The 26,883-nt window shown below is 38.0% G+C and overlaps 1 protein-coding gene across 7 annotated transcripts; it reads right to left on the bottom strand.

Annotated features, from left to right (window-relative positions):
* Positions 1–192: 192 nt before the first annotated feature.
* On the bottom strand, positions 193–26,289 carry BMAL1 (basic helix-loop-helix ARNT like 1). Of its 7 annotated transcripts, none has more exons than XM_074149517.1 (17): positions 26,150–26,289; positions 23,042–23,062; positions 21,999–22,037; positions 21,645–21,686; positions 20,677–20,834; positions 19,153–19,232; positions 18,056–18,148; positions 16,321–16,438; positions 13,691–13,840; positions 12,058–12,301; positions 7,565–7,671; positions 7,065–7,215; positions 6,739–6,827; positions 4,719–4,827; positions 2,921–3,014; positions 1,201–1,303; positions 193–882 (listed from the first exon to the last, which is right to left on the bottom strand). In XM_074149517.1, exons 1-17 carry the CDS (start codon positions 26,287–26,289, stop codon positions 722–724), a joined length of 1,899 nt encoding a protein of 632 aa, XP_074005618.1. In that variant the 3' UTR covers positions 193–721. The 7 variants fall into 7 exon arrangements, with proteins under 7 accessions (XP_074005618.1, XP_074005621.1, XP_074005622.1 ...); XM_074149516.1 differs by having other exon boundaries at positions 236–882; positions 12,058–12,304; XM_074149520.1 differs by lacking the exon at positions 23,042–23,062.
* Between the last annotated feature and the right edge of the window lie 594 nt (positions 26,290–26,883).

Below are 26,883 nucleotides of genomic sequence, written 5' to 3'. Positions count from 1 at the left end.
ATGTCAGACTCTATCTTGGTTTTTTTTCTTAGTATAAGCCTGAATCTTAGAGTAAGCAATAATAGCTTCTCTAGAAATTTACTGTCGTGACAAAACCTTGTAAGTCTCTGTAAGTCATTGTTTTTCCTCCCTTTTCCCCCCGTGGCTAAAGAAATGATAAATAGGCAACTGCTTCTAGCATGCACCTTCGGCAGGGTTTTATCAAATTTATTATCAAAGTAAATGCTCCATCTTAGAACAAGGGAAACATTTATTTTAAAAATATTTAACTGTCTAATACATTACACTTTAACAATATTTATAGTAAAGGATTCTTACAAGAAAGAATAAACAGCTTTATGGTACAATTAGTATAAGAAATATCCACATGGGGACTGTTTTGCAGTGTAAAAACACACCATACATCTGAAATGGTCATTTGCATATAAAAGCTACCACTGATGCCAGTGAGTTGCACAGTGATTTAAAAAAAAACTTCAAACAACAGAATCCAAAATATACAAGTATTGCAAGCTATACACAGCTAACCAAATCAACACAGAACACTGTAGCAGGTTATTCCACTTTGTCTGAACTTACACATGGTAGGATGAGTTGCATTCTGATACAGCTTTTATGAAATCCGTACATAAAAGCTTCTCAGTCCAACAAGTTTCACAGACTGTAGAACTCCACCAGTAAATGCACTTTGATATTTGGATGTTGAAGCCAGGTGCATCATTTACAAGGGCCATGGCAAATCACTGAAGTCTACGGGGCCACCAAGACCTGCATCTGCTTCAAGAAGGCTCATTATGACTGCCATTGCCGCCTCATCGTTGCTAGGGCTGCTGGATCCTTGATCATTGTCAATCATGTCAATGCCTATATGAGAGTTCTCCCCTGTAAGCATAAATACAGTAAGTTGTCAGAAGTTCAGTGTTATTTTGTGCACTTCACTTGCTCTGGGCACTTGCCACGTGACTTGAAGTAGAACAACTGAGCAGGCTGAACAATGCTGGGAGTGTGAGCCTGTTTGATATCCAGGTTACCACAGTGTTTCAGGAATACCCCTGATGCCTGGTGTAGGGGTACAAAGGTTAGGTCATTCCTTAGAAAGTGACCAGTATGCTTCATAAGGACAAGCTCATCTTGTTACAGTTGTCTATATGTGTTTAGTTGGTATTGAGGCATGTTAGCGCATGACTTGACTTCACTTACCAAGAATAGAGGAGTTGTCAGAATACGGGTAACCAGAGTTATCTTGGATTTGCCCAGACAGTAACCCAGCTGAAGAAATGTCTGGAGTGCCACCATTCAAGATCTTGAAAGAAAAAACAGAAGCCATAAACCAGCATGAATCATTCCATTGAGTTTTAAATTGTCCTCTATTGGGATTTTTAATACAGGGAAGATGGACTTACTGCAAAAAACACCACCTAAAGGCTAGCTAATCAGACTAGTTATAAACCAGGAACTACTTCCTCCATGTTATGCCCATCAAGCAAGCATAAGATGGACAGAATATGGCCACCAGAAAGGAAGATATCAAGTCTGTACTACATGCTAAACTTCTGAAAGTAAATTCTGAAAAACTAGAAAAAAGTCCTCTGGGGATTTCTGTGGGTCATCTTTGTAAGTGTTCCATCTGCAAGCGATAGCAATTGCAGCTAACTACAGAATGCTCTTGAATTTACAAATGCAGTACGTGTAAAGTACTGCCAACTAAGGTCCTTCATTTTAGGAGTGAAATCCTACCGGGCACAGACAGACTGCATGAGCTGAGCATTGCTCCTGCACCACAAGCCTAACCAGTTTTTGGTACGGAGCAGCACAGCAGCACTGTGTACGCCAGAGCTCATCAGAAATCGAAAAACCTCCCGAGGATTCTTACATCGCAAGGGAACAGCTGAACTGGAACCACAGTTTTGAACTGCTCTGGTGTGTGTACACTGGAAGGTGAGTACTTGCGAGCTCCCTTCTGAGGGCAGCTTCAGCTGGAACTTGTATTGTTTTTAGCAAACCTAGAAATATTGAGGTGGTACCAGAAATACCCAACTCTCCATGTGTATTTTCCTTTATTCTGTTACAGTAGCCCTTTTTATATGTAGCTGTTGAATTATTGTAGGGCAGAAGGAGCAAGAATAACTGCTCCTAGAATTATAACTCAGTTTGTTCCAACTTCAAGTTTTATTTCAAAAACAAAGCAAGCCGGGAATAGACAGAAATAGTTACTGTTAGCTATATGCTCCAGTACAAGCAATTCTTGTGTATAATCATAAACATTTCTGGGGGAAAAAGTAACTCTGAGGCAGAGTTTGAATGCACAGAATAAGGATTTGGATAAGTGCTCTTCTTGCCTTGAATATATACCTACCATAAGCAGCAATTTACTAGATGACTTAAATGCAGCCAGTACAGCGCTCAGGCGGTTTAAGTGTTGGTAATGGTATGTGAGTGCTACTCAAGTAATCTTAGAACAAGGTACAGTGCATGGTATTGATTTAAAAATAAACCGTCAGTGCACAGTAAAGCATCTAATTGTCATATTTTGTGCTACAGCAGTACAGTAAAACTGCTGTGATTCATTTGAGCCCAGCAAGTGCTTAAATGGTGGCATTTCCAGCGTTCACCAGTGTGTGGTGTTAAAGAGTTTTTGGAGGATCAAGAGATGTGGAGAGCTGCTTCTGGCAGCTCTCTTAAATAAAAAAAAAAAAAAAAAAAGAAAAGAAAATCTAAAGAGCATGTGGAAAGCTGCCAGTGTTCAAAAACTACTGGTCTCTGCACTTCAGGGACTACTGTAAAGGGATTTTGGCCACTTTGACTTGCTGTCAGACTTGCTTCAGCCAAGCAGCCAGAGTTCAACATGACCTGTAATTTTGTGAACATGCTCTCGTGTTGCCGCTATTGCTACAAGGCTGTTTGTAAAGCTTGTTCTTACCTTCTTGCCTCCTGGGGAGGAAGTGTCTGGTGGTGGTGTGCTGGTGATGTTCAGTGGACTTGAACCGCAGCTAGAAGGTGATGATCCCCTTATCCTAAAATACAGATAAAATAAGGAATGAATTTACCAGCAACTTTGAGACTCAGGAGTTTCAAAGGCCAACTTTATTATAAGGTGGCATAAGCATGAACTTTCTTTTTGTAATTTCCTCACTTTTCCAGTGTTACTCAAATCAGCAGTAGCAATGTTTTTATTTGCAGCTAGAGAAACAGTTGAGCGTAAACTTTCCAGCTTGCCCAGTCCACAAGCTTTACCCCCTCCCCACTTTTATTTGCTCCTGTACAGTCTTCACAGAGACTAAGAAAGAAAAAGTCCTGGGTACTGAGGAAAGCCTCATTTTTTTTGTATTTCACTTCAGTTTAGACCTGCTAAGAATTCAAGCTGCCTCAGTCACAGTAACCTAGACTCCTTAAGTGAGCTACTGCTACAGAAGTACACTGGACAGTTGGTACAGTTAATTATTTGTTTTTAAACTGTCTGAAGCAGCATTTTCCACTTCAGTTTTCCATAGCTTGATCAAATATAATTTTTTAAATTAATGAATAATGAGTTAACTATAGAACCAACAAATCTCTAGACTAAAGGGAGGAGGGGTATTTACAGAGAAAAGCAATGGAAATGGGAATCTTATCCTTGGCAGAGTTCCCCTGGGAAAGCTGAACAGAAGGCAGCTTTGGAAAATAGTAACAGCTGCTGAAAAAGGACTGGAACTAACCCAGGGTCTTGAAATGAAATGAAAACATGGGTGATAAGCTATACTACTACACTCACTGGGCTAATTAAGTGTTTTACAGCTTCTAAAAGGGATGGTTAAGTTTCAAAGTATTGGCCTTAGTGTGGCCTTTTTGGTTGTGGCTTTTTTTTTTTCTTTTTTTTTCTCCTTCTTCCTATTCTAATAGACAGGGAAGAAGCCGTATGTGATAGGTCTGCTGTTCTCTTAAACAATGACATAAGTAGTCTCTGGCCTGCAGCAGAAACAAAACTATAGGAAACAGACTGAATGTTTTCCTGAATTGCAGCTCGGTATGGTTAAAATACATCTGCTGGATGAGACCACTTTTATAGGAAAGGGAACAATTCCCAAAAGGAAATTCATGAAGAATGGAGCGTGTTAGCCAGTAGAAATTAAGTGATACCCACTGAAAGTAGCTGCTCACACGGGTGAGAGATGAGATGGCTGTTGTGAGAAACAGCTACGTATTGCTGCAGTCCATTCCTGAAGGGTGGTAGAAGAGTTCTCATTTAAACCAGAACTACATCTTGACTTTTAGACAGACTGCCCCCGGGGAGGCAGCGCTGGCTTAATCATTGTGTCCTTGCTCAAAGAGCTGTGGGAGAACTGCACAAGCTGAACTTACGTATCTAACAACTCTAAAAGGATCTGAGCAAAGTGGATCACGTGAAAACAAACATTACTTTTTTGGCACGGAGTCAGTAGATTTGGCATTTGGAGGTTGTGCCACTTACACCCTTAAGTGATTGGAAAAATGGCCTGGATTTTGTTTCTCATTAGCTGTTATTTTTAACTACCATTTCTGGTAAACAGATAATTATCACCATTACCAAAAAAAGTTCTAACGTTAGTCTTTCACAGTAGAAAGCTGGAAGGCTGTAACTTTTTCATTCTTTCACTATGGGCTTTGACTGCCTGAGGTGTTCTGAATAGGCATCTGTAGCTGTCTACTTATAAAATACAGTTGTATCGTACTGATTTTCCTCTAACTTAATTTTCTCTCACCTGTGAATCTCCATGATTTCTTCAGCAATCATCCTCCCTATTTTACCTGCCCCAGCTCTTGTTCCACCTGGAATTCCAGGCACAGTGGGATGGGTCCTTTTTGGGCCACCTGAAATGAGTAGATATCTTAAGGTCAAATAAACACTTGCAAACCTTTTCCAAAACAAAAAATGTTTATGTTTAGGCATGTTTTGAAAAGCTGCAGGACTTTCTGAACTGTATTTATTTACAATGAGTACCTTCAAATCTATGGAAAGCTCTGACTTGCACTGAGCTATGCTGTGTCTCTTAGACACCCCTCTGTGCCAGCGGGTACATAACATACCCCTGACTCTTACCAGATTCTGGTTATTTCAAGCATCTGGTAGCACCTCTCATCCAGACTTGGTAAAGAATAGCTTGTCAGGCCTGCTTTATTCTGTGCCTGAATAAGTTCATCTCCAAACATGTTTGTTCTTTGCTACGTGTGAACGATTTGCCAGCCCATATTCCATTCAGTATGGGATAAGCCCAAGCTCCCTGATGAACATAAATAAACCCCCTGTAGGTAACTGCAAGTATCTAAAAATGGAGGAGAAAGTGAGGTCTAAACAGTTAGAAGCTCACTGTTACTTTAATGTGATTTGACACTTGTAGAACACTTGAGAGGTAGTCGGGAAGGAGCCCAGTATATTCCAAGACATTGTGAATAAAAGATCACATACTGAGAGAGCAAGCAAGCCCTTATTATTGCTTATGCATAACGGGAAATTGCCTTTATTTAGAAATTAATATTTAACAATAGCAACCCTCAGTATCTGTGGCTCAGACCCATCAGTAGCTGAGAAGGTTCTCCTAAAAGGTCATCAAATGCTTAGCAGAGCCAGAACCACCTGAAATTAAATCTCACTCAATTAACTTTCTTTTCTGGGGACAAGAACTGTCCAGTATGATGATACTATACAGCTGGTTTCTTTTCAAAAGCTGTGTCGTGGTAAGAATAAGCTTATCCTACTATAGAACAGTTTGTTCTATACTTTTTCCTATTTTCAGAAGGCCCAGACAGCACGTTACTGCCATTACTCCACCTTCAATTAGTAACCATCGTGCCTACCTGGCAGCTTCTCTTCCTACCACTGTCAGCTGTCCCATGCTTTGCCACCCTTCCCCTTCCACAGTTTGATGTACTGAACCTCATTTTTAAGAACAGATAGATACAAGTGAAAAGTCCAGCTTTGCTGAAGTCTTGCACTCTTCTCCAAGTGTATTGGGTACAACTTACAAAGTAATTCCAGCTGTGCAATATCCTCGCTCTACAGCTATAAAGGCATAGCCGATGAGAGTAGTATCTAGTAAACAGCGTCTCTAAAAGCAATGGTTCCCAACTCTTTGGAAAGAATCTCATTACTATCACCATCTCTCTTCTCCCCATCTTTCATCTATGGGCTGTCACTATATGCTTCTATTCCACCACACTTCAATCCTGCCCCAGTAACCCCTCATTATTAAATCAAGCTCTGCTCCACATTATGCCGCCTGCCACGTATTAGAAAAGATGGTTCAGTGTTGTGCAGCAATCGTGACAAACCCGTGATGACTACCAGAGGTCAGTCTTCATATCTTGACAAAACGTCAGTCAAATCAAGGGCAGGTGAGGGGCAATATGCCAAATGGCCAAACTATATTTATGATCCATTCACCCCCTGAGTAATCATCTGCACCAACCACAGAATGTGAATTCACTGTGGGATGATGTACAAATAGTGCCATGCAGGAAGGCATACATTTCCCCTCTATGTCACTCCTCCAACCCTGTTTGTACTTGTTTCTTTTAACTGGCTCATTCACTTTTCTTTGACCAGCTTATATCCAAAATTGATATTTAAGTTCAACAGGGCAAGAACTGCATTAGCACTTTTTTGCCCTAAAACTTATTTTTCTTCATTATGTTAACAAATTCTCAATGCAGCAAATTTGTGCGTGCAGGATTAGTTGCTAACAGGCACAGCTGCCAATAATTTCCTCACAGTACAGTAGTTACCTTCTCCAGCCTGAAGCACACTGTCCATGCTGTGTGGAGAAGCCGCAAGCTGTGGAAAGGCTGCGTCTCCACTATCAAGTACGTTGGTGCTGTGGATTTCAAGAATTAGAAGAATCAGTGACAGAAAACCCCGCAAAACAGTCACTCTGCCAGTGAGGCAGAATGGAATCATAGAATCATCGAGTTCCAACGCCCCTGCCATGGGCAAGGCCACCTCCCACTAGACCAGGTTGTTCAAAGCCCCACTTCAGGGTTTAAGTGGAAACAGGGAAAAGAAAGCAAAGCAACCAGCATTTACATACATCTGCTAAGGGAAAAATACTTACGAAACGACTGTGTTTGTTGAGACAATATATTCTACTTCTTTGGTCCAAGGGTTCATGAAACTGAACCAGCGACTCCGCAATGTAATAAAAGAGCCATCTTTTATTTTAAACTTGTAGCAGTTAGTTGTAATTTTTTCTCTTGTCTGCAAAACTAAAGACAGACAGAAAGCAAGTAAACCGTGTGTCAAACAGGCACCATGACTATATAAGTAGAGCCCTTACCAGAGAAAACTCAAGTTAATTCCTCCCTCCATCCCTGAAGAAAACTGCTATTTCTGCAGTCATCCCCCCTCACCCAATCTGAAAATCATATATTCACTAAAAATCCATAGAAGTCTAAGATAATCATATTGTCTGGCACATGCAGCACAATGTTCTTAACTAAAGTATTTGCAAACACAGAGATATCCAAATCTTTTCAAGTTAGTTTGGTTTTCCTAATACACAAGTGTTCCCAATATTTTTACAAAATTTCTTTACGTAATTATTAATAATCATACCTTGTCTATGGCATTCTGCAAGATGTGCTATATCATCTTGATGAAAATATTCATAACACGAAGTACCTAGAAGTTCCTGGGGTAAGTATGCCAAAATGGCTGTTGCCCTTGGGGAAAGGAGGTAGAGAAAAAAAAAAAAAGAAAAAAAATTGAAGTATTAGTAACAGATTACTAAAACTCACAGTGAAGTTGCATAAGGCTCAAGTAATGCGGAAAGGTATTTTCAGCTTAGAAGGTTAAAAAAAAATAAATCATTAGGAACACTCTTTCATTCTCAGGTACTTAAAAAAGTACGTAACACAACAGCCCTCAGGTATTATATTTGACTGATCACCACTGGATGGGATGTAAGACTTTCTAAATAGCTTTAGAGGTATATTATAGTTTTGAGAATTTAAACTTGAATAAAGCTGACTTGCAACAGCCACAAGATAACACAAAGCCTTCTACATAAGATGCCATTGAAATATAGACACCTAAGGTTCAACAAACTGCCGTGTTCCTTTGTGTACCCATAGTGCTCTTGCTGCTGCACAGAGGCCAAATTGTGGTATAACAAATGTTTTGGAAGAATTTTCTCACTTTAAGAGTGGGACAAAAAAAACCAACCCTACACCAAACACTGAACCCACACCCATAAAAAAGAAAGTTTAACAAATAGAAGCTTCCTGAATAAGCACTACAAGACCTACTGTGTGTGACTCATTTAAATCGGACAGGAGTATGAAGCAAGTAAAGTTTCATTCAATCAGAACCAGCCACAAAGTCAACTCATTTTCTTCCTCATCAGAAAAGTTTAGAAGGAAATATGCCTGTGATCTGCAACGTGCGAAAGGCATGGATTCTTCACCTGACTCTTGGGTTGTGTTCAAGGAGCTGTTGGCAAAGATGGAGGATATCTCAAGAAACTAGGAAAAGATGACTTTGTGCATCAACTTTGTAACTGAAGCCTTAAACTAAGTTCAAGGGGAAAAGGCAAAGCAACACCGCAGGTAAGGTGACAATAAGCTATACAACAGCCTAACACGAGGTGAAAGGGTCGTTCTCAACAAGAAGCAGCTACAGTGGGCCAGTATGCTGAACACCATTATGCTGAACACCCCTATAGTGGGCCAGTATGCTTCTTGTATGTTAAAACAAGAAGACAAGAATTATTTCTTGAGCTGTTAATGACTTAAAAGCTGTAACAACTTTATTAGAGCAACTCATCTAATCCAGAATACATGAAAAATAACAGATGAGGATTGGGGGAGGGAGCAAGGGAGAATTGCAGTCACCTTGTACATGAGGGATGTGTACGCTTGCCTCCAGCCCCCAGACGATAGCGTAAGACAGACTTTTGAGGGTATCTGAGGGAGAGTACATTACTGCTACCATGGCGCACAGCTGCCACTTGAGAAATCATTCTAGGACTTCTAGTGAACGGAGATACAGTTGAGAAAGGAACAAGGCAGGACAAGCCAGCCAGGAAGACCTTGAAATGTGCACCAGTTAATTTAAGAGATAGAGAACATGGTCAGAATCAAATCTGCAGGAGCCCTAGAGAAACTGCTCAAGAACATCAGAATAGAAAGTAAGATGGCTGAATGACTCCAGTGTAAGAGTTTGAGATCCTCACTCACGGGAATGGAGAGCAAACAAAACTAGTGAACTTTGATTTTGTACATTTCTTAGAAGAAAATTTACTGAAGGAAAAAAGATAGTTCCTTGAATAAATCAGTGCAAGAGTCACAATTCCAAACTATTCCAATGCAAATAAAAATGAAAAGGTAATAAGGAACAAACCTAGGTAGATCATCACCTCTTCTGCAATCTAAAAAAAAGCCCAAATGAAGTATTATAAGATGTAGAAATGACTACATATTAATAATTATGAATAAGAACAGCAGGAAAAGCACTGCAGCACAAAATCCATAGTATTTAAATGCAGGTCATTTTTGTATTTTCCCAGGCAGACTAAAAGTATTCAGTACCAACCAGGTGGCTTACACCTGAAGTCCTCAATGACAGCTCTAAGACCTCAGCCTTGGAGAAGGAAACATTACAACCATTTACATAACAGAAATTTTCAAACTGGCCTTTGTCTGGTGAACCTTATCCCAGGACACTTAAACTGCTGACAGCTCGAAGACTGCTTTGATGAATTATCTCTGAGAGCCTGTGGAAAACCACGAAGCAGCAAAACACAGAGCCTATCTTTAAAAACGAAGACCTAGGAACCAAGTCAGCCTTATTCCAGTAATTTTCCACGAATTTCAGTAATCAAACCTTTTAACAGAACTGGAGTGGTGGGAAACTTGACACAGATGGGTAACAGCCACTACGGGCATCAGTAAGCAACTTGTCAAATTGTTTACATGTACATTCATAGCAGGATAAACAGGCTTTTTTGGAACGGAGAAGATGCACCAAATTACAGCTGATGTCAAAAGACTCAGTGATTTCAATATCCGACCATATTCTATTAAGCAAGGAAGGAAATTGTTCTCATCCTTCTTGAATTTCATCCTTTATTTACTTTTTTTTCCTTAGCTTCCTTTTCCGACTTAACAAAGCAGCTTTGAATTTTGAAGCTTTAATATGATGTCATCTGCATAGATAATAAACTTAATTTTACTCTCACATTCACCATCCAGAGTCGTTAGAACTACTGAAGAAGTAAGAGATGGGATGGTTCTCTTTCAAACTCTGTTCAGTGGAGCCTGCCACTTTGACAGTGAACTGTTAAGTAGTTCTCTGAGTGCGGTAGCCCAGCTAGTTGGTACCTAATCTATAGCAGTTCTTCTTCAGGGACCATGCAATCCATAAACACAAAAAGTTAGAAAGAGTTTCTTTCCCAGATTCCCTTGGGTAAATGACAAGGGAACAGTGCAAGTCTGTATGAACAAAAAACCCTCAATACAGAAATAAATTAATAGTTTTCAGCTTTTACAGGTGCCTAAATATTCTCCAGTGGAAGCAGGGAACGTAGGATGCCATGTTTAAGCCTACAGATGAGGCTTACTTCTACAAAATTCCTTTTCAAAGATCCCTTTGAAGCAGTATACACATTCCAAGGTCTGTAAACAACAGCTGGAAAACAATTAAATAAGAGCATATGTGTTTAAATCCAATTTTCTGAGCCTTAATATTTTAGAAATATTTCAAAATTATCCACCAGGGGAATACATCCGATCTTTTGAAAAGAAAACTCATTCAAAAACTACCATACTTTGGCACGGCAGAACGGCACGCTTTCTGAGCAACAGAAGTCTGCAAATGTTCTCGTAACTCCCAGAGTGATCACCAGCTCTAAGTGCTGCTGCTGAAGAGCTGGTAGTTCAAAAAGATTTCCATCAAATTAAAAAAAAAAAAACAAACAACCCAACCAAAAAAACCCAACAACCAACTCAAACCCAAAGGCCCCAAGCCCGAAAACCCAACCACCCCAATGAGACCAGACAACACGCACACACCCCCACCCGAAAAAAAAAAATAAAAAATTTTCCTTACTGCACTTCCTCTCAAGACTATCAGCTCTTATTTCCCCTCAAAGTCCACTAGAAGTCAGCTGACACGCTAGACACACCCCGAAACAAATTCCAGCAGGCAGATTCTGGCAGAGTTTGGAGCCTGGCCTTCTTTTACATTATGAGCAACTAAGCCTAAGCCACAGGCAACCTGAAACAGTCCCATCTGGGCAGTCTCAATCCATCTTGACAAGGAAGGGAACCAAACAAGCCCTTCTCAACCAACCCAACAGAAACCCTCCATTAACATTCTTCAACCACCTTTTTTCCTTTGACGATGCCAGTTATTTTGAAGGAAGACCCAGGTCATGTCTCTCTGCTTCTTAAGAAAATTCAAGCAATTTCTTTTGAAAAATATAAGAATTAGCCTTTTAGATAATACATAAAATTGATATTTGAAAGAAGATACCACACTGGTACAAGTTCTCAAACCTTTTCCAAGAAGCAAAGCTTATGAAAAGCTTCTTTTCTTATAAATACAAAAGATCACATACAGAAGTATTAATTCAGCAGAATGTACCTAAGTATATAGTTAAATAAATGTATATGCTATCAAAGCCTGATGCAGCCTGTGCCGTAACTTAACTCTGTAGTCTTTGCAAAAGTTTTCAAACAAGACAAAGGTTGTAATTACTAAGTCCAGTTTAAAAACAGGACAGCATATTCTTCTGAGGATTACACATCATACACATTCCCTTAACAAATGGGCAGAAACGATCCCTGGATTATTCTGTCTAGTAAGCCATATTTTGGAGGTTTTGGGTGGGGTTTTTTAAAATTTAATCAGAAATATTGAATAAATACACAGTAATAGCTTTGAGCTGGGTCTCAAGAACCAAAATAACTTGCAGTCAGGGTTTAGTAAAAAGCTGCAAAGAACAGTCATTTATTTTTTCAGTAGTATTTACATTGCTTTAAGTAAAGCTGTCAGTGAAGCACTGTTGGACAGTGACTTATTGTGAAAGTTATTACAAGTATTCTTACCTCTGATCTACGAAAACAAATTTCCCATCTATTGCATGTCGAGAAACATATTCCGTAGGTTTCACCCTGATCTCACCGTTGACTGGCTGTGGTACTACATGAGGATGCAGCCGTCCAATTGCGACAAGACAGCTTAAATTACAACCCTCGTTATCTGGTTCATTATCTTCATCTAGTCCCATTTTTGTTGGTGGCCAGCTTTTTAAATATCCTGTACTATGAATAGTGCAAAAGCTTTTGCGGTCTGCTGTAAAAAGAAAAAAAAACACACAAAAAACCCACAAAACAAAAAAGCAGTTAGGTCATGGATATTGCTTTCAAGAACTTCATCTCAGTTCTGCTAATAATTCATCTCCTCTCGTATCCAGGAAATCTGGGATACTGTTCACTAAGGGATTTTTCAGCACTCCTGCTTCAATGCAGTTAATCTGCGATAATTCAATAAACAATTTATCTCTGCAAAACCATTGTTTACACTGAAACACCACATAGTTCAGACCAAGGTTGTTTTTGATAATGTTTAAGTAGAAGCTGCGTCACATTTTATTATTTCAGCAAAGGATGCAAATAATCAAAAGGATTGTTTGAAGAAATTAGTATATGAATAAACAGGATGCTTTTTCAACTTAACATGGGGCTCCTACAAAAAACAGGAACAATTTGGCAGAATATACACTGTTTGGGGTATACTGGGGACAGCTGTACATGGAGGTGAGGATGAAGATTCACAATGATAAGTCAGTAAGTATCTGAAAGGAGAATTCCTATTCCTCAACACTGAGCAGGCCTTGAAACCACAAGGAAGACGACTTTCAAAGAGAGGTACAGTAAAAGGCTTATCCAAAACTGCACAAACTGGCTTTCTCGGGATAAGCAGTAAAGTACAATCCAAGGTTCCTGCTAGGTTCAGACACAGCATGAAGTACTTGGGGCAGCTGTCACATCCAGAGACAAAACACTGAAGTTGCCTTTTGTTCTCTAGTTGACACTTTCCACTAACTAATACCAAATGTATTATCCAAAATACTCAAAGAAGCAACTTTCAAATTGGGACTAAATATATATTCCAATATGTCTACAATAATAGCCTGCGGAGGCAAAAAATATTACCAACTTTGATAGTGTTATGACCAAACACTTCTGGTGTAGAAATGCTATGTTTTCAGTACTCATAATGTACCAAAACCACAGCTGAAATCCCCAAAATCTCATTTTTTAAGCTGGATATCCATCCAAATATCACTTGTCAAATATGCAGCAAAGAAACAGAATAGGTAACAGCTCCTCTTTGTTGGAGACATTGGCTAGAAGGTCAAGACTGAATGTGACACGATCAATGTCTGGAGAAGATGCAGTAACCATACCAGAACTGCCAGCACAAACTGCCTGCAAAAATTTCAAGAAAGCAGAGAGGAGAATTGGGCTTTATACAGTGTGTAAGAGCTACTACTGGGGGGGAATGGGCAGGCAAGTATGAAGAAGTAACAGACCTAGACATAGTTCAGTATCTTAATAAGAAACATTGACAGTGTTCAGTAAATGTAAAAAAATTAACCACTGCAAATGAGCAACTGTACTAAAAAAACCAAGCCTGACAGCCATTACATTTGGTAATAAAATGTATAATTGTTACCTTTCTTCTTTGAACAAGTTGAAGGAAAATCCTTGTCTTCTACTTTGACTGAAGGTCTATTGCACTTCATCCTACAAAAGAAGGACCGTCTTGCTCCAGAGCACAGTCGTGATGGCCCGGGTGTTATATCAGTTTTAACTGGCAGTCCAGCTGTAGCAAACAGAGGAAGTGAGGAAGCCGCCTTTGTCAGGTAAAAAGTTAACCATACAAATTATTGCATCATACAACCCAACTGTATGATGTTTCAACGTTGCTGGGACTTTCACAGAAGTCCTTTTATATACTTTTTCAGAAGCAGAAGTCCTATTTTGGAGTTTTTTCATAAGTGAATATTTGCAGGACTCAACTGACCATATCAACATTAGAATTTCTGATTACACTTTCTAGTGTGAAAACATTGACATAAGCTCGAGAACACAGGGTTATAAATGCAAAGATTATCAGAAGATTATAAAAATCCACACAAGTTTTGCAATAAATTTGATTTCTTTGAACACTAATCAACTGATCAAAAATAGAGAGAGATTATTTATCATGAGCAGAGCAGTACTTCATACATATAGTCACTCAATAGGCCCATGACCCTTCAGACTGGAAGGCTTTTCTATCACAGCACCCACCCAGAGAGCACATAATGCATGCATAGAGCAGAAGAGGCCCAGTGACATTCCAGGTCCACCTCAACTGGTGTGTTTCTAAACAGCAAGTTTCTTCATTGTTCTGATGGAAAGGGGAAAAAAGGTAGCAGGGACTGCAAATCCCCAAGATCTCCAGTTATGTGTAAGAAGTCTTCAGCTTCAAAGAAGTGCATATGAACACGCCCTGACCTTTACCATATTCTTACAGGAGATTCTTAGATTCTTTTCCCTGGAAAGTAACTGGAGAAACACAGTACCAACACACACATCAACTCTGGGAGCCAACAGCAGAGCGCTGGTACAAACAGAGCTACAGGAAGATACTTGGCATGCATCAGAAGCACGTGTATCAGCAATGCCAGTGATCCAGCTGGAGCTCCAGGGGACAGTGCTTCAAGAGCTGATGGAGTATTTAAATCACATAGCATCTTTTCCACAGCCTGCTATCCACTTCAACCATTTCTGCATGGGAATGTGTATAAACAAACAGCTATAAACATTGTACAAAAACCTCTAGGGTCCTGTAGGCTTTTAACATAAGGAGGAAAACAATACCAATATTGTAGTGTAAAGTTTGCCTCCCTTAACTTTAGAATGGAGTGAGGTCACCTCAAGGAGGTCAGACCATCCTGCACCACATGCATTCCAACCTGCTGTTCAGTGAGAGCACAAGCTGTGCCTGAGTCACTCATGCCAACATAAAAATGAATACATACATACTAGTAGTCTTAAGAATATGAGTTCTTGAAATTCTACCAATCAGTCTATCATAGCAGATGGGAAGACTGTAATTCGTAGTATTTATTTTTGCCCTAACTTTGTCAGAGGCATACAAAAAAAGGAGCTAGCACTGGATATACATGCTTGACAACCAGACAAAACCAGGAACCAGAAAAACTTCAGCTGATCCAGCTGGAGCCTCTGGGCTCACTGCCCTGGAATGATCTCCCTCAGCTTCAGTTTCTGAAGTTGAGCTCTTGGCTTCTTTGAGATGAGATCCTAGAGATTTCTGCTCCTGACAAGCATGAGACTTAATGACCTGGAAATCTGCAGTTTTAAGATATCATCTTCTACTTAAGCAATGCAGACTCCTGTTATGAGAGTGAATTAAACACCCACTCACCTCAAAAGCAACACAGATACAGAACTACTTTAAAACAACAGAGTGGAACAGAGCTAAGAGACGTAGCAGGGAAATATTATTACAAGGACCAGATTAAAAACCTTCTAAGAGAAAGGTTAGGTCATAGTGCCAGTACTAAATAAATAAATTCCTCTATCTTGACTGACAGCTAAAGATGACCAAAATAATACTGAGTGTGTTCTGACGATTGAGAATGACAGATCAGAACAAATACTTCAATGAGAAAAAAGAAACCTTTGATGCCTGGAAAAGATAGAATACCACACAGGTGAAACCAGTTAAACTAATGCATCCATACTGGAGTGCATGCTAAACCTACTAGCTTCTGCATTCAGGTATCCTACCGGAAAGATGGGGAGGGACTCTTTATCAGGGAGTGTAGTGATAGGACGAGAGGTAATGGTTTTAAACTGAAAGAGGATTGATTTAGACTACATATTAGGAAGAAATTCTTTATGTGGGTGATGACCCTGGCACAGGTTGCCCAGAGAAGTTGTGGATGCCCTGTCCCTGGAGGTGTTCAAGGCCAGGCTGGATGGGGCTTGGAGCAACCCTGTCTAGTGGGTGGTGTCCCTGCCCATGGAAGGCAAGTTGGAACTCGATGATCTTTAAGGTGCCTTGCAGTTCTAACCATTGTATGTTTCTGTGGTTAAATGATCTGTTTCTTTTTTTTTTTTTTCTTTCCATTTTTTCTGTCTTTAAGCTAAAACTTCCTTTGCATCACACACAATCCAAACAGCACCCCTGTCCTGGTTTGAGGACAGACATGACAACCTCACACACAAACTTTTGATATTAGGCAAATATTCAGACTATATGACACTTTTTCAAAAGGTGGTAATACTTACTTTTTGCATCTATAAGTCTTTCTCGTGGTGCAGTGTCAGAAGAAGAGAGCTGCTCCTTCACTTTGGCAATGTCTTTAGGATGAAGGTAATCAAATAAACTTTGACCAATCAAATCATTCTGTAGAGATTGAATATTCAGTCAAAAAATAAAAGAATTGTTCAGTATATTTTCCCAATTTTAGCATCCTGTATTGAGTTTGTGTGACAAGGTTTTGGTAATTTGGGGGGGCTACAGGGGTGGCTTCTGTGAGAAGCTGCTAGAAGGCTCCCCCCTGTCTGACAGAGCCAATACCAGCTGGCTCCAAGACAGACCCACTGCCAGCCAAGGCTGAGCCCATCAGTGAGGGTGGTAGTGCCTCTGGGATAATACATTTAAGAAACCAGGAAAACCCCTGGGCAATGGCAATTGCAGCCAGAGAGAGGAGTGAGAACATGAGGAGAAGAGAATGAGGGAGGAGCGGCAGACACAGCGTGTGATGAACTGATCACAATCCCCATTCCCTGTCCCCCATGTGCCGCTCACGGAGAAGAGGTAGAGAAATTGGGAGTGAAGGTGAGCTCAGGAAGAAGAGAGGGGTGGGTGGAAGGTGTTTATAAGATTTGGGTTCATTTCTCATTATCCTACTCTGATTTGGTTGGTACTAAATTAAACTAAACAAGTTGAGTCTGTTTGCCTGTAGCAGTAATTGGTGAATGATCTCTTCCTGTCCTTACCTTGACCCATGAGCCTTTTGTTATATTTTCATTCCCCTGTCCAACTGAGGAGGGGAGTGATAAGCAGCTTTGGTGGGCACCTGCCAGCCAGAGAGGGTCAATGCACCGCACATCCATTCTAAACAATCCTTTTACATACAGGTCTAACCAAGGAATATCAAACATCTGAGATCCAGGATTTAATCAAAGGTATGCTTTCTCTGTATATTTTGAAGTTATGACTATGTTACATAGTAATTTATGTCATTATTTTCATAAGAGTTTTGCAGAAATAGCATGCTCAATCCACCACTAACAAATATTTTGGTTTCTCTTCAGTCTCACTTCATATGCTGCACAGTTGAAGTAAAAAAATCGTAATTGCAAATGTTCTCTTTCAGTATGTACATGATGAGTAGGTATTTAGTATATAACTAACTGGCTGGCTGATGAAAACTTCTGAAGCTAACATAGTTTTAAAATTTGGTAAGGAGGACAGATGACAGAAAGAATGAAGAATATAAATTAAGCCTCACATTAAGCATATATTAGAAACCTGGCTTTGGTATAATTGCTTCCCAGCTTCCATGAGTAAGTATGCTAGCAAAACCAGAACAGACAGAAAGAAAACTAAGTAAAAAAATTTCATGTAAAGCTACTGGAAGAACTTTAGACTGAGTTTTCAGTATTTGCTTACACTCCCAATTAGATAACTCTTTTACAAGCCTCAGGGTAAATCCCTGATCAGAATGCATCAATCAGTGAAGTAAAGTTCACCTCCTTAGTTTAAATGGAAACCAGAAACAGTCTTCTTTTAATGATGTGGGAGAGAAAAGTTCGTTCTTTGCAACAAATCTCAGCTTTCAAGACAAACTATTCACATAAATACCCCTCCATATAAATGCATAATCATAGAAAGCTTTCAATCTCTTAAGGCCCCTTCCTGCTCATGGCAGGGGGGTTAGAACTAGATGATTTTTAACATCCCTTCCTACCCAAACCACACTATGATTCTATGATTACTTAAAATGGAAAAGAATACCTGACTGTAGTTGAGGATCTTGAAGACAGATTCTGACACAAACAGTATCTTCCCTCTGTCACAGCCCACAACAAAAAGAAATCCATCTGCTGCCTAATTATGAGAGAAAAAAAAAAAAGTAAATTACTAAGTTATACATCCTCATTGCATCATTATAACCTTTAAAAACACTTTATATACAGTGGAATTTCTACACTAGGAGAGCTGCCTTAACATTTAGAGATAACTGACTCAACAGGCAAGATATGAAATTACAATAAAGTTTTATTTGCATCTGCAAACAATTTTGGCATAATTCTGGGCATCATGCCCAGAATTTAAAGTCACTTTTATGGGAAGAAAGAATCCATGTTTTGTACAATAATATTATGATTCTGTTCAATAATGCCTTCAACTTAAAATATTATTTTAACTGTATTTATTCCATAGTTCCTCTTTTAGAAACCAAACATAACCTGGATATTTATTTGTCTGTAGGCAGTAATTCTCATTTCTATAGTACTCTTTTTCAGTCACATAAAAGCATGCAGGATTAGGCCCTAGTTTTCTAGCTTTAGAGTCACAACGCTGCTGAAATTAAATTCTGCATATGCTGCATCTGGACACTGCAGTGCTTCACAAATTACACAAACCACTGGAACAGCTTAACTATTGACAAGTGATACATACTCTCCACGCTACAAAAGAAATACACAGCAAGCAGCCAAACATACTAAGTCTTGTTACATCAGTGACCTCAAAAAGGGTGTTCGTTATATCACTGTAGACTGAAAATCATGACACGGTAGCCCATGGCAGAAAGTCTGCACAAAAACAATTTGTGTAATTTTGGCTCATTTAATGAAATAACTGAAGATTGTGATGGTTACCACTAAAATCCTCAGATATGCCTCTTAAATTATTCCGCTTAAATTAAAAGATGCTAGTCATCATTAAAACTCATTGACTTTATGCAGTAGTCTTCCAGATTCCTACATTATCCTCCATAATCAGAACATTCTTAATCTGAGATACAAGGCAGAAAAATACTGGTGCTTTGCTTTGGGAGATTTATATCCACAGCCATTAACATCTCTTAATTAAAAGCTGAAACATACCCTGAGAATAAGATGTTTTAATTCATCATCTGATAAAAAAGCAGGCTTATAGTTTGCTTCCGTATATGGGTTTGAGGCACCTAAAGAAAACAAACAAACAAAAAATCCCCTTATCACAAGCTTAACAATACACACTTAAATGAGCAATTTTCCTTCAGCTTCTTCTTATGCTGTTATTCATTGCAGATGTTCTTTAAAATGAAAGTTGAATTTTGGTTTTGTTTTACTATCAACATGAGCTCTGTTGGTATTAACCCAAAAAAGGATGAAGCTTTTTTTCTAACGCACAAACACTGCATTATGTAGCAATACAAATTAAATGCCTCCTGAAATACAAGTGTTCCTCAACATACATTTTAACCCAAATGCTATGCTTGATTTATGATCTATTTCAGAATTAGAAATGAAAACTAAGAGATTCAAGAATAAAAACCTTCAAACTATTTCTTCTGTTTATAACTCAGTAAAACATGACAAGGTCATGGAAACAGATTGTCAATTAGAAACTTAGAAATCAGTTCTCTCATTCCATACCAAAGACAAAAAAGAACGTTACAATGACATCATCTCACAATGCCAAAAGCCCAAAATTAGCAACAAATGAGGCAGCTATTTATTAAATAGTAATTCTTCTCATTCTATTCCCTTCAAGCCAAAAAAAAGAGTCAAATTAGTAACCACTGAACTGCTAAGAAGTACTAACCTAACCAAATGACAGTGGCAGAAAAAGTTAAACCTTTCAAAAGCACTAGATAAATATGATTGGAAGACACCAGGTCTCCTAGAAACTAGAACACCAACTCTTCCTTTAAATTAGCTGCATCACTATCTTTTCTCAGGGGCATATTTCTCAAAGGCTTAAGCTTTCACCATCATCACCAATTGCACCCAAGCACTGATCCGCTCTTATATGAAGCTTTAGGACATATAGAAAGTTGCAACAATCCTAACTCTTCCAAACCTGTGTGTTTCCCTTCAGGTGCTTGTAACAGAAACTGGTTAAAAGGATTAAGATTAAACTTTCAAAGTATTTTTAATTCTTTCACACAGATCCAAAGGTATGAAAACAAAACCTCAGAAGTCCTGTAGAAATAATAGCTACACCTAAAATCTAACCTCTGTATCCAAGAAGTTTTGCACATTGCCTGCCCAAGAGCATGGCAAGATTCAACTGTGCACTGCCACTTGAATGTTTTTTCTCTCCCCTCCAGCCTCAGATGCCTTCCTTTTGTTGAATCTAGTAATGGTGATCAATCAGGTCAGACAACAGAAAATTATTCTTTCCTCACTCACAAACTTCCCAGTAAGATCAGGATAGCGGACCATGAACCAGGAAGTTATAAATGAACGCGCAGCATCAAATGCTAAGAAAAGGAGAAGTCCTCCCAAAATGCATTAACTTACTCCTTTTTGGCAAAAGGGCAAGAAACGGGGAGAAAAAAACATGGCTTTGGGGAAAACCCATTTTGCCATCCTCCTGCAGTCCTGCCCTGCCCCGTCCCCCCTCCACCCCAATCAGCTTACCACGTAATGTTTTCATATGCTGGACAGCCATTCTCAGTACAGTGAGTTTATCTAGCTTCCGAGACATAGCGTTGCATGTTGGTACCAAAGATGCCAGTTCATCTATAAAACTATTCATTTTATCTCTACGCCTTTTTTCAATTTGACTGTGAGCCTCCCTAAACAAGTAAGGTGGTGAGGAAAAACAGAAAAGCATGAGTAAATAAATCATATTAAAACACCTCCAAACCCAGTATAACAAAAACACAAAAATACGCTCTTATCCTCATGAAAAGAACAACTTAATTTTAAGGAGGAGGTTATCTACATACAGAATTCTTCAGACAATTTTTGTTCATTATTTGTGTGAGAGTTATTAGCACATACATTCTTAGCACGTACACTGAAATATAACTGGAATCATAAAGGTCACAGATAAGCAAATTCCAGTGTATATAAATATTGAATAAAGCGTTCAACTAAGAATTTATAATCGGTATACTATATGAATGTACTAAGTATTGAAAACTACCTTTTGCTGTGACAATATAAGTCTTCTACTGATCCTACAGCTTTCCATTTGAACTAAACTCTTCCTAACCAGGAAAAATTATGATAAACACTAAGTTATTTTATTTTTGTTTTCTATTTTCCTATATTACAGTCACTGTTAAAAATTTTAACGCACTATTGAATTTGAAAGGAACAAGATTAAGAATGTAACATTATCAGAAACACATACAGACTTCAATTTCAACTTTAATATTGACAGAAGTGACTAAAATCAAGTTACCTACCAAGTTAGCATCTTCACAAAACTATGTGCAGTTTATACATGAAAATTATTAATAGTGCAAAAATATGGAAAAATAAGAGAAAGTGAAAGCTAGAAAAAAAGTATTTTTACAATAAGAAACACATGCAAGTATTACATTTATTGCAAAAGGCAAGAGATCAATTGTTTTCAACAGATTTCTTCAGAATATTACCTTGCATTTTTTATTCTGCCTTGTTGGTCTGTATACTCCAATCTGTTGAGAAATGGTATCACAAACTTAAAGTGTTGAAAACACGAAAAAACACTCTTCTAATGCATCTTACATATATACTGACCCTCATTAAATTATTTTTTTAAAAGAATTTGAATATATATTTAACCTTTCTTTCAGAAAATATCATTATTTATAATATTGTGGCTCAAAGTTTAACAATCTTAACCCTTTGTCCCAGCAAAGAGACAATTTAGGACACCTCATCACAATGACACTGAAAACAGGTATAGACACACAGGTTCCTATGTCAGTACTGTGGAACTAACATTTTAGTGACTGTATCAACAGTACCTTCCATGTTGGTCATCTTTATCTGTATCCATACCTTCCCTGCAGAAACAGAATAAAGCAATATATCACAAATTAAGCAGAATTAGGAAAATTTTTATCAAACTATCATAAAATTAGAATAAAGTATTCCTGTCATCTTTAAATCCTAAATACAAAAATAAGAATAGAAAAATGAGAACTTAGAAGGACTAAAGGAGTTGTGTGTTTTTTGTAATATTAAGACATTTTCTTAAATTAGTTGTGTCTCCTTTGGAGCTAACAAAATGGCATAGTTTGATGTGTTTGACAGTAAAACATGCTGCAGTTCAAAGATATCATCTGTTATAAAAATGTTTTTCAGTTAACTAGAGGGAAAAGAAGAAGCCATATCAAAGCAGATTTTTCTTGCCTTCATCAGAAATAAGGCCACTAACTTGCATTTACTATTGTTAAAAGTTCAACCAAAGCCATTTATCAAAGCGCGTAGCATAAAATTCACAAATTGCCCTGAATTACTTTGTGCAGATGCCAGTGTGTTCTACACTTCAGTTTGCCTTCTGGTAGTTGATATTGGGGTAGGAGATGGTAATAATCTAGACCAGTGAACCACTGGAAATGGCCAAATGCACAAACAGAATGAGAGACTGTATGAAACTAACCAGGCACATTTTAAATTAGTACAACTTTCAGTGTAGATACATGGCTTACTTTTGCCTCAACATGAAGAAAAAAAATAATGTAAGGAAGAAGGCATGAAGAATAAAAAGGATCCCCCTTACTACATTTTAATACTGTAACCATATGTACAGAAATAAGGAACGTGTTCCATAGAGGTATCTGGTGCAAAAAAGTTGAATGCCTAAGACTACAGCACTGTTAGACAAAAGAATTAGGAAGAGAATGCCTTGATATATAAATCTGCACAATTGTGCTTAAATGGACGCTCCGAAGCCTGGCTTGTTCTGGTTTAATTTTTTAATTTTAGGAAAAGGGGAGGGAAAAGCAATGAAAAACACCAAGCATCTTTTTCAAGTGAAACTGATTATTAAAATATTTATACTTACTCAAAAGGAAAGCCATCAAGTCTGAAAAGAAAGAAAAATAAAGTACACCATATATAGGAAATAAGAATAACGTCTTACATTTTCTGTTGAAATTCTCAAGCTAATTTATATTCTATTTGAAATGAAAAGCACAATGAAAACAAGACAATAGCAGTGAGCATATTCTAAGGTGACAAGCTTGTTTAAATGAACCTACTTTCTGAAAAAGTAAATCTGCTTTTTAAGAAAAGATAGCATAGTTTATTACACTTAATATGAAAAACTAGTAAAACAACTAACCTAAATTACTTTATGCAAATCATTGAGATATTGTTTCATCTTCAGAAACAAAAGATCTGTGCTTTATGCATGTTGCCCCTGTAGTTAGATAAATGGGATTTCAGAAGACTCTAAGGCCAGAAATAAAAAAAAAATAAATATATAAAACCACCCCAAAACAAACCAAAAAATGTATCCCAAGTTTCTCAGTTTTTGATTCTGCCCAGCAGAACAGATGAACATTTTTTTCAGTCAGTATTAAAGTCCTAATTCTGAACTTTATACAGACTTTATCATATCATAAGGAAATTAAACAGAATTTCTACATGCAAACTAACTTCTGGCATCACTTCAAGACTGTAAAGCGATCCTGAAATACCACTGAGCTTTAACATGTTAAGAGGCTATGTTTTATAAGATCCTTATGAAAAATCTTCTCGTATTAGCCATTAACATACCAGTTATTCCTGTTCAACATTGGACATTAGCTTTCTTAACAATAAACGTGGTAGTCTTTCATATATTATTCATTGCACTTTTAAATCAATTATCTTTGCTATTAGTTTTTAAAAGAAGTTTGAATAATGCTAAAGGTTTTCTCAATTTGCACATTTGGGTTACTGTCTTAGTCAATGGCTCAAGGCACTTCTGATGCTCACAAAGAAATAGCATGCAGGTCTAGAAGAGGACTTGGAAACAGAAACGAGGCATCAGTTTTCCACTTGTGATGCCACCTTTAGCTACAGGATGCTTGTTGTGACAAAACTCATTTTAGCCTTAGAAAAACCCAGAAAGCAAAATCTGAAGAGAAGTACAAGGCAAGTTACAAATGCTTCAGGATAGTTTGTTTTCTGATCATATATTATTTCAACTGAAAACTCTACTCCCAAGAAAAGAAATTAACTGTTTATAGACCTGTGCATGAAGTCTTGGATTCCAGCATTTGACTAAAACAGACCATAGTGGAGAACAGACAACCTTTCCTGAAGTGAAAGCAATAGGTTGGACAGGAATTTTCCTGGAGAAGTGGCAGGAGAAAGAATTGAAAAGAAACTGGTGTGGAGGGCTGAAAGCGCAGCTGATGAAAATGCTTGCTTGGACTTGAGAGGTGAACAAAGAACTGCACTAAAACAGTCAGGTTCTTCCTTCTTTATTCCCTGACTTCACTGGTAAATGAAGCATAAAACTGGACGCTCAGACAATTTATGTAAAAAATTAGTTGTTAACAGGCAAAAAAATACTGTTGAACAGTCACATTTCTGAATAACATTTACTAATACATACATATAAAAGTAGGGATCAAGGAAGTCTACCTTAAGTTCTATTTTAAAATAATATTTACTAGCCACCATTTCCTTTGCAACACAACATGAACTGTGGTATGACGACAGCTGTTGTAAACTTGTTTTACTTAGGATTCAAGGAAACAGTGTTTTCACGTATTTAGTAAAATGCACACACAACCTAAAGGGCAGAATTATAACTTACAAGAGCAAGCTGTCTTTTGGAAAACAGGACTTGAGCAATGCTTCCTACCCAGAAGAATAAAGATGGAGAAATCCTTTCTAGAGAAGAGGAAGTTGGTAAGATTGAGGCTGTTCACTGAATTTTGTAGTAGTCGATTCAACTAGAGGGAGTCATGTGCTTTTCAGGAAGACTAAATGTATATTAGAGAAGGTACGTATGCTGTATCTTTGTGGTCTTTAAACAGTTCTTAACATTTTGCAGGTAACTTCTCCTAAAAAGAAGTCCTATGCACAGGGAACTTAGTCTCAATTGTCATGCTCAGCATGGATTAAAAATTCTACCCCTCTCTGTAAAAAGAACTGTCAACAATACAAAGGCCCACAATGATAAAATCTGTGCTGTCACATAAAAATGGACTACGTACTTGTATTAATAACGGATAGGACCCATTCACAAGTTACCCTGCAGCTAGATTTTGTGAAGTTACAATACATATGAGGTTTGCAAAGTGAGTAAGTAGGTCAGTCTTGGCGTACCCTAGTGCAGAAGACATTACACGTTTGGAAATTTGACAAACTTTACTATGACCTTCACTATTCTAAAGCAGAGTTGGTGTGATTCCTTTTTATTTCAAACACCTGCCCCAAGACCGAAGCAATGGCTTGGACACTGCTTCTGAGCACTGTTATTAGCAAGCTTCGCCTAAGGAGAAGCAGCTTTCTTGAAACAAAACCACATTCTACCACTGATTCAGAAGAAACCAAGTTTTTATTTTGTCAGGAATAATAGCCTACAGTCAAGGACCAACACAAGATTAAATCACTTGATTAAATGAAAGGCAGATCTACTGGTGCAAACCAGTGACTATTCAGATTCATGTTCAACTGGGAGAACAAAATAGCTTCACCAGGCCAAGGCTGGCGGCACATTGATAGGAAGTGACTAAAAAGGCAAAAAATAGGTGAAGAAAAGGAACTATTCTCAGTTCTGCTCCTGCTTTTTAATGAGTTTACTATCTTCCCTCCCACTAATCAGACATTCTATTTTCTAGGTAAATGGTTAATATAATCAACCTTCACACTGTACATTTCATCAGTATTAATTTTTCCCCCCCTTATCAGCCAAAGGCTTCTTTTCTCAGCCTCACCCCATTTGATAGCCTTCAATTCTGGCTGCACTGAGATGAAGGGTTTATTTTTATTGTTAAATAATGAACTTTCCTCTTAGTGCATAGTAGCCTTTTCCTTTATTAAAACCTTTACGACAGGTTGCCAAGAAAATGTTACTTAAGAATTGCTATAAATATTTCTATCGTCCCCACCACTGTATTGTTTTGTTACAACCTCTTTTTAGCAGTGCTAAATCAAGAGAAGTCCAACTTACTGATAATCAGTAGAGCTTCCCTTTCTTTTCCTATTACAATCCATTCCTGAAGTGCTAAGGGAACTGGAGATCAAGTCAGCAGGGTCTGGTGACATAAAGTCACTAATTGTAGAAGATATGTCCATCCTTTGGTCTGCCATTGGATTGTCTAACATAGAAAAGAGGAAAAAAAAACAAACCACATCCAAAAATGCATTATTAGAAGCAGAAGCTTACATATTTTTAAACAAAAAAATCCCCAAATCTCAAACCTAGTATTCTTAAAAACCACCAAAAAAATTATTTTTTTACTTCCTTTTCTGTAAAACAGAAAATAGGCAATTTCTCCTTTTCCACCTACTAGTGTATCGAATATTGCATACAAACCATGACCATTCTCAAAACACATTACTTAACATAATTGTTTTTAAAGAATTGTTAGCATGATCCTTAACTAAACCAGGTTTATTCTTATGTTAAGCGGCCAGTCAACTGCTTCTACCTAACATAAATAAAGGATAAATTCTGTCTGTCTTTTGCTGACTGGGAATTCTAGTTTTAGTGTGTCTCTCCATTTGAAAATCATACTATCAAAGTTCGTAAGTTTTGAGAGCTCTAATTCCACTGAACTTTATTGAACAGAATTCAGAAGATTTCCATAGCAAATCAGGTTAAAGAAACACATCCACCACAGCAAACACTACAAATAAAAAAATTTATAACCCAATGATGGTCTAAGAACAGTTAGAGGCGCA

The sequence above is a fragment of the Numenius arquata genome, chromosome 6, assembly GCF_964106895.1.
Source record: "Numenius arquata chromosome 6, bNumArq3.hap1.1, whole genome shotgun sequence".
NCBI lineage: Eukaryota > Metazoa > Chordata > Aves > Charadriiformes > Scolopacidae > Numenius > Numenius arquata.
Note: the sequence above shows the minus strand (reverse complement) of the source record. Positions and strands in the feature narration are given on the sequence as shown.

Bases quoted from the DNA above. Each gene is read 5' to 3' on its own strand.
- BMAL1 (XM_074149516.1), bottom strand. From the start codon at position 26,289: ATGGCAGACCAAAGGATGGACATATCTTCTACAATTAGTGACTTTATG. The intron at 12,305-13,690 runs GTAACAATTATA...TTCTTTTTACAG, and splicing joins AACTTGTTCAAAGAAGAAAG to CAGACCGCAAAAGCTTTTGC. The intron at 6,828-7,064 runs GTAAGTATTTTT...TGAAATCCACAG, and splicing joins TCAACAAACACAGTCGTTTC to CACCAACGTACTTGATAGTG.